The 15,000-nt window shown below is 40.9% G+C and overlaps 1 protein-coding gene and 4 non-coding genes across 5 annotated transcripts; 1 reads left to right on the forward strand and 4 right to left on the reverse strand.

Moving 5' to 3' along the window:
• Window positions 1-2,477: 2,477 nt before the first annotated feature.
• Window positions 2,478-3,416, forward strand: LOC137976963 (trace amine-associated receptor 3-like). The gene has a single exon (XM_068824278.1). The coding sequence runs from the start codon at window positions 2,478-2,480 to the stop codon at window positions 3,414-3,416; it is 939 nt and encodes a 312-aa protein (XP_068680379.1).
• A 3,910-nt stretch (window positions 3,417-7,326) lies between these two features.
• Trnak-uuu (transfer RNA lysine (anticodon UUU)) lies at window positions 7,327-7,399 on the reverse strand. Its single transcript has one exon. It is a non-coding gene; the product is annotated as a tRNA-Lys (tRNA).
• A 223-nt stretch (window positions 7,400-7,622) lies between these two features.
• Window positions 7,623-7,695, reverse strand: Trnak-uuu (transfer RNA lysine (anticodon UUU)). Its single transcript has one exon. It is a non-coding gene; the product is annotated as a tRNA-Lys (tRNA).
• A 233-nt stretch (window positions 7,696-7,928) lies between these two features.
• Trnak-uuu (transfer RNA lysine (anticodon UUU)) lies at window positions 7,929-8,001 on the reverse strand. Its single transcript has one exon. It is a non-coding gene; the product is annotated as a tRNA-Lys (tRNA).
• A 179-nt stretch (window positions 8,002-8,180) lies between these two features.
• On the reverse strand, window positions 8,181-8,253 carry Trnak-uuu (transfer RNA lysine (anticodon UUU)). Its single transcript has one exon. It is a non-coding gene; the product is annotated as a tRNA-Lys (tRNA).
• Between the last annotated feature and the right edge of the window lie 6,747 nt (window positions 8,254-15,000).

Consider the following 15,000-nt stretch of genomic DNA (forward strand, 5'->3'; position numbering starts at 1 on the left):
GGAAGAGATAAACTCCACGTTTTCAAGATCTTCATAGAGGGAAGCAAAGTATCTCTGTTGTTAAGGAAAGGAGTCTACCTGCATGATTTTATACACTCCCTCGGAAAGAAGCCTTCTTCAGCCATCTTACAGAAAAAGATATCAGCATCAAACGTTATCGGCGAAAGAGAAACGATAAAAACGATTATCGGAGAGCACGTAGTTAAAGAGGTAATTACACCGACTTCAATACTGGAAGAAGAAATAAGCCTCCAGTGATCATGGCGAAACGATAGAAAACTTACCAAACGACGTCAATTTCAAACCTGGCCGAGTGACCAAACCACTGAAAGAAAAGAGTAAGAATAGCTGTTGGTTGGAAATGGAAACTTCTTCTGCGGATTGAGAAATGGGGCTTGAACCCATGAACCTCAGATTAAAAGTCCGCCCTTTAACCGAAGCTGTCTGATCGGAATGCACGATGAATGGCAACACTTTTTGCAGCCTATTGGCCAAGGCTTTGCTTAAAATCTTATAATCAGTCGTTAGTAGGGTGATCGGTCTCCAGTTCTTAAGCAAAGTTCTGTCCCCTTTTTTAAATAACAGGGTGATTATTCCCCGCCGCTGTGAGACCGTGAGACGTCCCGCCCGGATGGCATGGTTATAGACATGGGTGAGACTAATGCCAAACAAAGGCCAAAAATGTTTATAAAAATTGGCAGTCAGGCCATCAATTCCAGGCGAAATTACGGCGGCCTTTCGATGCTCCCTCAATTCGCCTTCACATAACGTAGTTTCCTCTTTAGTCAACCTAGGTATTGCATATAGACCCTGTCGATGAAGTTTTCTGGACTCATGTTCATCTACCCTTTCAGTCCTTGTACGGGAACACAAAAGCCCAATAAATTGACACCGAGTTATGTGGCAGAGCATTGCACTGGCATCGCAGAGGTCATGGGTTTGAATCCCGTTGAAGCCGCATCACATCACATCACATCACGCATCACGAAGAACGCAAATGCTTATACATCAGAGCAAAATGGGCCATTTCCGAGTTGCTGTTTGTCTCGGTTTCGAAGTGAGTCTTGGTGCTCAACTATTGTAAGGCAAATGAATTTGATTTGCATAAGAATACGCAACTCATTTCCATTTGAATGGTTGTGCACCAGGACTCGCTTTGAAACTGGGGCATGCAACAACTCGAAAATGGGCTATTCAAAACACGACACTAACGGTAGTACCCTGTGGATGCAGTTCCCGGATACAAACATGAGCCCCGTTAGCTCAGTAGGCCTGAGAGCTAAAGGTCCTGTCACGTTCAAGTCCTATCAGCCTACAAACCCCTGCCCCTCCCTCTACAAAGTCCTTCAGTGGTCACTTTGAATATTATGCTTCCTTTTAATATTCCGTGGCGCCTCGAGGCATTTAGCTTTTGCGCATATTAGTGGATTCAAATAGTCTTTGTGCACCATCAAAAATTATTTGTCACTAAATGATCTCATTTGTTCTTACTATCAAACCTCATGCAAATGTTTGTTCAATAAACATACTAAAAAGGTTCAGTCAAAATTGTATTTTTTTTAATTAATGCAAAAAAGCATATTTTTGTACTCAGTACGATTAATTGTTGAGATTGGAAATGCTTTACTTTTAAAAATGTTGAAACAATTCTGACTCCGAATAATTAAACCCGCTTTTTCGGAGCTTACACTTGTTTTTATACGTCGCAATTTTCTATGTACCTCTGCTGAGTAGCAACATCTTTGACATTTCATCGACAAATGTCAACTAAGTAAGTAAGATGGTAATTAAAAACAAGAACTTTAATTGAAATAAAAGCTACATGTCGTTTCGGTGACTTCTTTCTTCTGGGAAGAAATTAAAAACAAAAACTTAAAACTCAACCAAAACTGTAGATCTTTGTTTAAATTTTATAATGGCTATGGTTTATGAATCAAACTTTGTCCGCATTTTCACGCTTAAGCCTGTTTGATACAGCGTCTAACTTTACATTTCTTCATAAGCTTTTATCCGCGAAAGAACTTTTGGTTTAAGCACTAGCGGCTCAAGACTCACCAAGACTTCAGCGACAAATAATTATCTGAACTGAAGAAAAAAATATTTGATAATTTGCAGGTGTAAAACGACTTTCGAATTTTTTGAAAATGACTAATTGGTGAACCTTCTCAGTCATAACTCTTTTTACTAACATCGCCTTTTAATTAAAATTTATTAACATCCCCTCCTGCAAAACCTTAAAACGCAGTTTACATCAACATTGTGCATCTGTTTGCTAATACCTAAAGGCTACTTTTCCTAAAATGTATTTCTCAAAGAGATTCAGGTGGGATAATTATGCTAGTTTTGCCTATTTTCCATATTGAAAGACCAGGCTATAATTAGGCTGCAAAAAATATTGGATAACGCCATGGACAGGTGAATAACCAGTCAATTGTGACCTTGATTCTCATCAAAGAGCCCGAAGTCGGAGGTTTGAAATGGAAGTAGCATTCAAGCTTTGTCGAGTACTTCTTCCACAGTACTACAAAAGGCTTAAAGACATAGAGGGATTGTATATCTACCTGTGCGTTTTCAACGGGCTGTTATCTTTCACAGCGATAGTAGGAAATGTGGTGATCATTTTCGCGCTAAAGAGAGCATCGTCTATTCCGTCACCTGCGAGAATTCTAATGTTATGCTTAGCAGTAACAGATCTCTGCAATGGGGTATTTGTTCACCCACTTTACATCGCTCTTATACTGAAAATTCAACAACAATTTTCCTGTGAAAACATCAGTGAAATTCTTCTGGTGTTTTTTATACTTGGAACTTTTTCAATATCTGTGTCATTAAATACGGTCATCTTTATTGGAGTGGACCGCTTGCTTGCCATACTTTTGCATTTGAGATATAAAGAGCTGATTACTCCAGGGCGTGTTAAGTTGGCCATGGCTTGTTCTTGGATATTGTCCATTGCCATGATGTTCCTTTGCGTCTTTTATAAATTGGAGTTTGGAGAAATTGCTATGGTCTGTTTCGGTTACTGCGGTCTGCTTCTACTCACTATAGTTTATGGGAAAGTTTTTCTGGTTGCCCGTCATCACGCAGCAAACATTAACAGCCAAGCACAAAGCACGATTCATCTCTCACGTCTTTCCAGTTTGGCCCAAAACAGAAACTTAGCCATCAAAACCTTCTATGTATATATCGTTTTCGTGCTGTGCAATTGCCCCTATTTTATTACCGAAACTGTTTTGATAAACTCAGACCCTGACATAAGGATTCAAACAGCGATTCACCTGACAACGATTCTGCTGATGTTGAACTCTTCGTTAAACCCTCTGATATTTGGTTGGAAACTGAAAGAAATTCGCCAAATCGTTAAAAACAACTTCAAAATGTTTATTTTCTTTAGACAAAGTGAAAATGATTCATAAAATTCATGACTGTTCACTCGGAATCAACGCGGATAATATGAATTCAACGTTCATTGTTAAATGCCAACAGAGCTTTTTAGGTGAAGATGATGAGGAGTAGCTGAGGAAATTGAGCAGAGAAATTGATATGATTCCCTGATTTTACCTCACTAAATTACGCTAGTTTCCCATGCACGTGAACTTGCCCTTGTTTTCGAAAGGGAAGAAACGTCACAACTGTCTCATCAAAACCCTTCATCTATTCATTTCCAGACAAACAAGCCACAAAAATCAAATGTATCATTGCCCATAATGTCTACATGGATTTGTTGGGGGACAGTTTTTCGAAGACTACAAACCACTCTGAAATCAGCATGGTCCCCTAAGGAAAGAGGGGAAAGGTAAAGAACAACTCCATCAACTGCATTCCAAACAGTTAACAATATGAAGAAGTACATTACCTTCTCGGTTGTGCACTTGCCAGATTTTATTGACTCTGAAATTTATTAAACAATCTGTATCTGTATCTGGCAAAGGAGGGAGAGATAAACTCCACGTTTTCAACACCTACATAGAGGAAAGCAAAGTATCTCTGTTGTTAAGGAAAGGAGTCTACCTGCATGATTTTATACACTCCCTCGGCCATCTTACAGAAGAAGATATCAAACATTATCGGCGAAAGAGAAATGATAAAAAAGATTATCGGAGAGCACATAGTTAAAGAGGTAATTACACCGACTTCAATACTGAAAAAAGAAATAAGCCTCCAGTGATTATGGCGAAACTATAGAAAACCTACCAAACGACGTCAATTTCAAACCTGGCCGAGTGACCAAACCACTGAAAGAAAAAAGTAAGAATAGCTGTTGGTTGGAAATGGAAACTTCTTCTGCGGATTGAGCACTAAAACTATAAAGGGATTGGTGATTTAATTGTTTCGCCCGAAATGGGACTTGAACCCATGAACCTTAGATTAAAAGTCCGCCCTTTAACCGAAGCTGTCTGATCGGAATGTACGATGAATGGCAACACTTTTTGCAGCCTATTGGCCAAGGCTTTGCTTAAAATCTTATAATCAGTCGTTAGTAGGGTGATCGGTCTCCAGTTCTTAAGAAAAGTTCTGTCCCCTTTTTTAAATAACAGGGTGATTATTCCCCGCCGCTGCGAGACCGTGAGAGGTCCCGCCCGGAAAGCATGGTTATAGACATGGGTGAGACTAGTGCCAAACAAAGGCCAAAAATGTTTATAAAAATTGGTAGTCAGGCCATCAATTCCAGGCGATTTATCATTTTCAAGGAAAATTACGGCCTTTCGATGCTCCGTCAAATCGCCTTCACATAACGTACTTTCCTCTTCGGTCAACCTAGGTATTGCATCACATAGAAACTCGTTCTGTGCATTTTCGTCGCATGTATCAGCAGAGTGAAGATCTTTGTAGAAAGTGTGGATCTCCGATAATAGGCCCCTAGAGTCGGTCAAAGTATCCAGGTTGTCCTTTGTGAGCATTTTAATAGTTTGGTCCGCCCTTCGAGTTTTCTCTAAGGAGAAAAAGTAGCGTGTCCTTTTTTCACCCTCTTCAAGATACTGCGCCTTTACACGAATTTTAGTAGCTTCTAGTTCCTTACAGTCAAGTTCTTTGAGTTTTTCCTTCGCTAAGAGATACTTTTCTATATCATCTGTCGTACCATTTCGAGCCCGTCCGTGAAGATAACTTAATTGATTCTCTAGTTGAAAACGCTCGTGGCACTGCTCTTTGCGGCGAATTTTAGCTCTTTTGATTGCAATCACCCTAAACTCTTGCTTAGCACGATCCCACCATCTTAAAGGATCCAAAAAGTTATTAAGTCATTAAGTCCAATTGGCCCAAAAGTGTCCTTCAAGAGCTCATCATTAAAGTGCCAATATCTAGGACCACGCTGTACCCTATCGAAATCCAAAACTAGCACTATAGAATCATGATCTGAATGCCCGTAGGGCCTAATTTCCACAGAAGTAACAAACTGATCAAGGACCTTACTAACCAGGAAAAAATCGATGCGTTTCCGAACAAATGAGTCGCCAGAACCAACCTTCCCTGTCCATGTATAATCTCCCCCACATCTATGTCTCTCCCTCCACATGTCCCTTAAAGCTTGCCTAGCAGATATCGTTTTTAAAACACCCGCGGCAAATTGACGAGCATCTAAATCTCCCCCTTGCTTGTTCAAACGTATATCCACAACACAGTAAAAATCTCCGCCAACGATATTAGCATAAACACTCGATAAGAAACCCTCCAAATCCGTAAAGAAAATTCGCCTCTGGAGATCGGTCGAAGGCTTATGAGCGAGTACAATATTAATCGTTTGATCATCTATATCCAGCAAAACATTCAAAATACGACCATCATTATCACTCTGAGTTTGCCTCACATTGTACTCCATGCTAGAACTAATCAAAACCACAACACCTCGAGATAAATTGGTTCCATGGCTAACAAAGACCTCACCGTCCCAATCACGCTTAATTTCCATTTCAAGCTCAGCAGTCCAAGGGGTCTCTTGTAAACAAATTATGTCGAAACGGGCTCTTCGAAAAATATTGAAAGCAGTCTGCCATCTATCAGAGGAACCCTTGCATTTAAACTAACTTAAGTTGCCATCAGGACCAAAATGGAAAACCTGCATTGGGTACGCTGTTAAGAAGCCGATTGTTTTTTAGCATTTCTTTTGTCCCTATTTTTCGCAATTTCAATGTTTGGAACAGGATGATATTTTGAGCGACGGCTTGGTGTCAGAGTCCGATTCCGTTGGACATGACTGTTTTCGACCATGTTCCTCTTGTATATCCATTTTCATTTCACTATTATCATCTCTAGTCGTTCTTACTTATTTTGGGATCAGCCTCAGTGACAGACAGCTTCAAATCATTAGTTTTCGGATCAGCCTCAGTAACCGACACCTTCTCATTAACTGAGGCAGACGCATCTTCTGTGGAAACTTCGTGAGATAGTTCCTTATCCTTTTGACTACAAACTTATGACATATGGCTTTTTTGGTTACAAATTCGACATTCAATCTGAGGGCAGCGTTTCCTTGTATGCATACATTTATTACAAACAGGTTGCTGATTGTTATGGATTATGCGGCACCACTCTCCACTGGTTTTAAGAGAGTACGGAATAGATTTCGCTGTTATAACCATCTTAACCAACCGATTACCATTTTCAATTCCCGAAAGATCGTGATGGGCCTTATACTTTAATCTAATAACATCACTCTTAATCTCACCGTATTGTGATAATGACTCCACGACGACCTCATCCAAAACATACGAACGAAGCCCCAAAATGCTGACATTAGTAAAACAACCATGCGGGGGATGAACACCAACATGAACATCTTCAAAATCAATCCCTTCGTCAATAAGTACATCAGCTCCTTCCTTGGAATCCAGCTCTACAAGATACTCGTTATTCCCCAGATCTTGGAAAACAGTAATAGAAGAAGAAGTATGTTCTTCAATCGAAGTCTTCAGTAAACCAACATTAATCTTGCACGGCAACTTAAAAGTGACGCTCAGACCTTTCCGGACTCTTTCAGTTGACGACCTTTCGACGACCACTTCGCTAAAAAAAACTGACAAAGACTAAACGAAAATGTCCTTAGAAACTAGCATTAAAAAACCCATGACCCTCAGGTTAAAAGTCTGATGCTCTACCGACTGAGCTAACCGGGCTCATATTCACTTCCTGGGAGAGACACAGGATCGTACCGTTTTAGCTGTCTTCTGAATTTTGTCCACCCTAATATATTATTTCCTTTTCTTCAGTAGACCATTTTTACCACAACGAAGAAAAACATGAAAGAAAAGAGTTAAAATTAGAAATGGAAATTTCTTCTGGGTAACCAGCATTAAAACTAAACAAAGATTGCCGATGATTTTATTTATTCGCCCGATATGGGACTTGAACCCATGACCCTCAGATTAAAAGTCTGATGCTCTGCCGACTGAGCTAACCGGGCTTATATCTACTTCTCAGAAGAGACACAGGTTCCTACCGGTTTAGCCGTGTTTTGAATTTTGTCCAGCTTAGTATTTTTTTCCTTTTCTTCATTTTACCATTTTTACCATAACGAAGAAAAACATGAAAGAATACAGTAAAAATAGCTGTTAGTTAGAAATGGCAATTTCTTCTGCGTAACCAGCATTAAAACTAAACAAAGATTGCCGATGATTTTATTAATTCGCCCGATATGGGACTTGAACCCATGACCCTCAAATTAAAAGCTTGATGCTGTACCGACTGAGCTAACCGGGCTCACATTTGCTTCCCGTAGGAGACACAGGGTCCTACCGTTTTAGCTGTGTTTTGAATTTTGTCCAACTAAATACGTTTGCAAAAACGTAACCAATCCTTGAACTTGTAATTGTTTTATTTACTTTCTTTCAATAAACTATTTTTACCTCAACGAACAAAAACATGAGAGAAAAGAGTAAGAATAGCTGTTAGTTAGAAGTGGAAAATTTACGGTTTAATCATTTTAAAAGATTCGCCCGATATGGGACTTGAACCCATGACCCTCAGATTAAAAGTCTGATGCTCTACCGACTGAGCTAACCGGGCTCATATCTACTTCGAATTTTGTCAAACTAAATATATTATTTACTTTCTTTCAATAAACCATTTTTACCTCAACGAATAAAACATTAAAGAAAAGGGTAACAATAGCTGTTAGTTAGAAATGGAACTTCCTAGGCGTTACCAGCACTAAAACTAAACAAAAATGTACGATTTAATAGAATCGCCCAATATGGGACTTGAACCCATGACCCTCAGATTAAAAGTCTGATGCTCTACCGACTGAGCTAACCGGGCTCATGTCTACTTCCCAGAAGAGACACAGGATCCTACCGTTTTAACTGTGTTTTGAATTTTGTCCAACTACTTATATCATTTACTGTTTTTCCGTAGACCATTTTTGAATGTTTTACTTGCAGAGGAGATAGCTTCCGGTGGCACACAATCACTGTCCAGCCTATGATGAGTTGCTGACTTGTATATGCCACACCTCGCAACAGTAAGATCCCAGTTGATCAAAGACACAGCTCTTTCACTGACAGGATCACCCCTTGAAGGCACCTTTCCTTACATCTTAATAGCTGGAGAAAGCCAGGATAAACTGATCTACATATCCCCAAAAGGTATTCACAGCTCTACATTCAAGCAATGACAAGCGATGACAATTGGGCGTGTCTAATATTCCCATCCTATTTAGAGAGAGGGCTGTAGGAAGCACCCGATGAGTAATCTTCCAATTGGTGTCCCCCTGTTTATTGCTTCCTAACGGTGAGTATAGGGTCTTCCACTGCTTGGAGGAGAAGACTGGCTCAGGTTGAAGAGAGGCTTTCCATCGATCTATTGCCGGAACAAATGGCTTTTTCCGATCATGTAATTGGCCATAAAAATGACGCGTCTTGCAAGATAAGATATCAGTCAGAGCTTGACCTGCGCCTGCAGTGCGGATCGCAAAACAATGCTGTTGGATCTCGGATAGGATCTTATTAAACTCTCGGGAAGTTCTGTCTAAAGTGCGACCATCATTCCCTATCTGGCCAGCCAAGATCTCTTGAATAGCTCTGACAGGTAAAAAACCAGGAACTACCTCGTAACAAATAATGCTTATCTTTAATTAATAACCCCTGCTGCAATCCAGTCCTTGAAAAATAGTAGCTCATCATGAAGAGATGTGTGGTTCATTTAGGATGTCCGTGGCAATGGTTGGTACGTTTGCGCGAAGACGACATGGCTCATGTTTAATCCAAGTGGACAAAATTTTCTTGTGAAGAGCTGGAATGTTACTGTCAATGCGTTGGAGAGGGTACTGAAGTACTAGGGATAGCTTGCCAAGTTTCATATCTGGGATACGTAAACAGTAGGCCGTAAAGCTCTTCCATTGGGCGTCCCCACCCGACAATAACCTTCTTAAAGTGTTCAACCTAAAGGCTTGGACCTTAGTTTCAAGGCGTGGAATGTTAAAACTCCCTTCCTTCAGAGAGAGAGCCAGTATGTCCCGATTGACGAGAGGATGCCGGTTGCTCCCAAAAAAACTGTACACTGATTGCTCTATTTGCGTGATAACCCAAGATGGAACAGACAGCGAGGTAACATTATACCACAAAGTTGATGTTAAGAAACTGTTGATAATCAAGGCCTTGCCTTTATAACTAAGATCTCTTTGACGCCAGGCTGCTATGATGTTATTGATTTTGGAAATCTTGGCATTCCAGTTTAAAAGAGAGCAGTCCACATTGCCAAAGAATTGACCAAGAATTTTCTTCCGGGATGTAGTCATTATACCAGGCAAAATCATACAGCTGATCAGTTCGATTAGAAAAATCACCGCTACACAAGCCCTTACATTTACTTTTATTGATTTTAGCCCCGGAGTTCATACCGGTCGAAAACGCGAAAGGTTTCAGCTGTTGACTGCTCATCCGTGAGTAAGAGGGTCGTGTCATCAGCGAACTGGGATAGCTTAACTTCGTTTTCGGACCCAGGAGGTTTAACATCATGGATTCCTGGATTTGAGCAGTTAGAACATATAGAGGTATAGATAATGGACAGCCTTGCTTTAATCCTCTTTCCAAATGGACAAAGACAGTTCGCCAGCCGTTAACCTTGACGGAACTTGACACAGAATTATATAGAACTTGGATCCACTGGATAAAGGACTGAAGGGCCAAAGCCAAAGCGCTTAAGGCACTCGAACAGGAAATCATGCGATACTCTGTCGAAGGCCTTCATCTGGTCAACACTTACAACAGTAAGTGGCACAGAGTTCATGTTGGCATACACAATTACATCGTGTAATAATCGAGCATTGTCATTGATTGTTCTCCCCCTAATGGGGGTAGTTTGGTCTGAGTGAATGATGCGTGGCAACACCTCATGTAGCCTATTTGCAAGCGTTTTAGATAGAATCTTATAATTGGTCGTAGAAGAGTGATGGGTCTCCAGTTTTTCAGCTGAGTACGGTCACCCTTCTTGAATAATAAAGAAGTTACTTCCGCATTTTCAAAACACAACCTTCGTTATCTCTCCGAATTTGCTTCTCATGGTAATCCAGGCGCGAAGCAATCAGAATGGCTACACCTCGGGAAGAGTTCGTCCCACGGGCAAAAAAAGCATCACTCTTCCACTCACGTTTTATTTGCATATCCAAGTCAACCGTCCACTGTGTTTCCTGCAGAAAAATAATGTCAGATCTGTTCCTCTTAAATAAAGAAAAAGCCAGGTTTCGTTTGTCCGAACAGCGAAGGCCATTGCAATTAATACTAGCCAGAATGGTCATCAATAGAATCAGGGAGAAAAAGAATAAATGCGAATTTTCCATGAACGAGACCTCGCTGGAAAATAAACATTATGGAAAACTATCGGTAGCGGCCTTTTTAGCAGCTGATGTAGAAGCATTTTTATCTCTTTGCTTACCAGCACCAAATTTGGAACAGGGTGGATTCTTGCCCGTCGATGCTGAGTTTTTCCGTCCGAATCAGAGTCCGAAATATGCCTTTTACATCCCCGAACCGCACGCTCCGTGACCATAGCCTCCGATGTTTCAACCGTGTCCTTAACCGTTCCATTGCTCTCTTGTTGCACAATTTTAGTTTCCAGGCGAGGGATAATAAAACGTCCTAAAACCGCCTTCACTGAGAGGGAGAGCTTCTGGGAGGGGGGTGGGTGGGGCTGGAGTCCTTTGTTGTGGTCCTGCCACTTCGTTAGTTTTTGGTCTTCTGTCTTCTCTTTTCGTCATGGGTTTTTCTCTCCTATTTGGTTTAATTGTGGCACTTTCTGTTATTTCTGTTAATATTAATGATTTGAGAGATGGGGAAAAGCGTCTTGGTTTTCTCCAGTGGTTGTCCCATCTCTCTCTTTCGGTAGTTTGTCTAGAGGAGACCTACGCCGTCTCTGCTGATGATCTTGATTTTCACGTTTTAGTTTTCTGTGTGCTGGATCTTTTGGTAGTAACCATTTTCGTGGTGTGGTTGTTTTGTATCGTTCGGTTTTGAATTGTCGGTCTGTTGTTTGTGAGTTCGATGGTCGTTTCGTTTGGTTGAGTTTGGTTTTCGTGTTTCTGTTTTTCTTGTTGCTTCTGTCTATGCTCCTAATCGTAACCCTGATCACGCGACGAGTTTTTGGTTCGCTGTGTTGACTCTGTTGATCCTCTTTTTCTACTCTCATGTGCGGCAATTTCAACACGGCCTTTAACCGTGTGTTGGATCCCCGCGCGGTTCTTGTCCTTTCAAGAATATTTTGTTCTCAAGAAGAAATACAAAAACTAGTAAAAAAAGACGTATAAAAGATATAAAAATCAACTTTTAAATGAAATTAATACCTTGAATTCCAACCAAAGCGAAGATTTCTAGAAACTAATAAACAAAATTCGAAAACGTGAGACGATTGACGAAAGTTCTTATATTCCACCAGAAGATTGGATACCCTTTATATGACGCAGAAGAAAACCCAAGAATCACACACAGTTGTCAATCCCTCAAACAATCTTGACGAAACGACTCCGTTGGATGAAATTTTAAATGGCCGATCACCGTGAAAGAAATTCATGATCAAATTTCTGAACTCAAAAATAAAAAAACACCTGGTACAAACACTCTTCTAAATAAAATGATCAAACACGGACGGTATCATCTCATGCCTTCTCTAGAAAGAATAATCAACCGGCACCTTCCCAAGTGGGGAGGGGGTGACAGGGGGGGTCAAAACCTCCCGCTTCCCGTACTTTGCTCTCCCACTTTCCGTACCTTTATCTCCCGGCTCCCGCCCTTTTCAGTCCTGCTCCCGTCCAATTTCGTTCCCACGGTCTCCATTGCCTTGTCGACAAAGAGAGCCTGGGAACAAGGTTGGCTCCAGTCCCCTACAAATTGGACGGTCTAAATTGTTCCAACTTGCAGTTCTGAATTGTCTCGTGTTCTGATAAATACGTGTTTCCTGGGGTAGATCCCTGTTTTTACAAAAATGGGGTCCGATTAAAGGTGCCGCCGAAGGTGGCGCCCCTGTTGGCGACCACGGGGAAATTTTGGAATTTTTAGTCCTCGGAAACGCGATTTCCGGCATTCCGAGGCAAAGTCAGCTTTTTTTAATGTCTCATTTTTCAAAGTTTTAATTCCAGTATTTTTGCACTGAAATATAACAACACTGCGCAAAAAAGGTAGAAAGTTATGTACTTCGGATCAAATTTTCATTTATAAAACTATGATAAAAGTATACTGCAGTTGAACATTCTTCAATTTTGTGTTTCATCAAAGATGGGATCCACAAGAAGCATTATTCGGGGGTATGTTTCCGCAAAACGATGAACCATAGCATCGTCGTTGACGGGCTTTTCGTAGTGAACGTCTTCAGAGCCAAGCCCGGCAATCTTTTCGTTGCCATAGTGGTGCCCATATATCCTTTGACAAGCTTCAATGGTACTGTTTGCCGCGCCGGGCTCATTGTCGTCTTAAATGACGGCCTGGTGAAAAAAGCACTCCATTCACAAAGAACCAAAATATTCAAATACTCATTTGTTTGTTAATCAGAAAACGTTTTAGCTACATTCAACATCAGAGAATTACCTTTCTTATTTGATGCACTTGTATGTATTCATATTTTTACAAGTTTCAGTTTGACGTTAGGTGTGATCTGTTTTTCAGCCCAAGGGCGATTTTTGTTTGCTTGATTGCTCAGAAGACGCTGATGCAAGTCAGATATCATTGGGTTCTTGTTTTTTTTTAAAGCATTGTAATGCATTAACAAATGACAACAAGTAGCGTTTTGCATTCTCCCCCGCTTCCCGCCCTAGCTCTTAGAACTCCCGCATCCTGCCCTTTCCTCTCCCGCTTCCCGTAGCCCTCCCACCCCTATTCTCCGGCGCCCCTGTCCCCCTCCACTCCCAACTGATTGGAACATAGGTTTCATAAGACCAATATACAAAAAGAAAGATGACAAGAAATGCTCAGCCAATTACAGAAACCGATTAAATAAGTTTACTGAGCAACACAATATTTAAAATCCAGAACAGTTTGGGTTCAGACCAAACGCTAGAACCACGGATAGTTTATTTATTCTACCCCAACTAACCCATAAATACACGGTAGGACCCTGTGTCTCTTCCGGTGAGCAGATATGAGCCAGGTTAGCTCACTCGGTAGATTATCAGACTTTTTATCTGATGGTCACGGGTTTTAAGTCCCATATCGGACGTGTTGACTGTTTCGGATCTAACCGCAACGAATCGAAAGCACCAAAACCCCTTTGCTTCATTTTATACGACACAACCACTCATGTCTTTGAAATACACGTTGATTCAAACAAAATGTAACAAAACGAAATCTTAACACCTAAATGCATCACAATGTCTTCGAACGTCTTTTGTAGCCGAACAGATAATCAGGACTAACTCGGAAACAAAAATCAGTTAAATAAGAGTTCCATAAATGCTCTATTCTGGGTTAAGCCTAAAGCATCCCAGAACATAATCGTCATATCTAGATGGCACTTCCTAACTCTAAAAGGACGTAAGGAAGGAGTAGAATCAGTCTGCGCCAAAGTAGGATCTGCCTGTTTACACTCTGGTGGGTTAACCTTCTCGTATGGTCTGTTGCTCGTGTCTGCTGGTACTTTTAACGCTTGACTTTGCGGGTTAGCTGCCAGATCTCTGTCTCCAATGGCATCTGATGATTCAGTCTTGTGTTTAAGATCCTCACGCTCCAGATACCTTTAGACATGGGTTACATTTTGTCGGTACTGTACACAATCAGCCTCAACTAGAACACTGTTTCCATTTTTATGGACAACTGTAAAAGGTACTTGTTTGAATGGTGTTGACAACTTATTGTCTCTCTCCTGCTCTAGTAACATTTTGTCACCTTTTTAATGTCATTTTCGCATGAATTTCTTTTGCAATTCGCATACATCTTCCCTTTCTGCTTTCTCTCAATGTCGCAGTCTTTGACTTCATCTTCACAGATAAACTCCTGAAGCTGTGGTATCTTGGTTCTAATCTTCCGGCCAAATAACCATTCTACAGGACTAACTCCTGTTGTTGAATGCGATGTACTGCGATAAATCACCAAGAAATCATCCATCTGCGATCTCCAATCACCGCCCTCTGCTTGAGCAATACATACGCGTTTCAGAATAGTGCGGTTCTGCCTTTCAATTTCATCATTGGCCTGTGTTCATAAGGGTGTGGTTTGTCTATGTTCAATACCGTTTTTGTCAAGATACACTTTTACGTGATCACTGATAAACTGCGGTCCATTGTCTGTTCTTAAGGAACAAGGAAGGCCACGAGTGACAAAAACCTTGGACATTAGTGACACAATCTTCTCAACGGTTATTGACTTGGAAAATTTCATCTCAAAGAATCTGCTACAGGTAGTAGTCAACTACAACAAAAATGTAATAGCTAGAAGGCAGTGGGCCCAGCAGGTCAGCGGCTAGATGTTGCCAGCGGGCTGAAGAAAACTCTGTACGTGTCATGGGTTGTGAGACTAGCTGACAGCCATGGCAAGTCTTACATATTGTCTCTGTGTCCTTGTCAATTCCCGGCCACCACACTTTACT

The sequence above is a fragment of the Montipora foliosa genome, chromosome 11 (genome assembly GCF_036669935.1).
Source record: "Montipora foliosa isolate CH-2021 chromosome 11, ASM3666993v2, whole genome shotgun sequence".
Taxonomy (NCBI): Eukaryota; Metazoa; Cnidaria; class Anthozoa; order Scleractinia; family Acroporidae; genus Montipora; species Montipora foliosa.

What these genes read in the sequence shown, in the direction of transcription:
- LOC137976963 (XM_068824278.1), top strand. Translation starts at nt 2,478, where the DNA reads ATGGAAGTAGCATTCAAGCTTTGTCGAGTACTTCTTCCACAGTACTAC.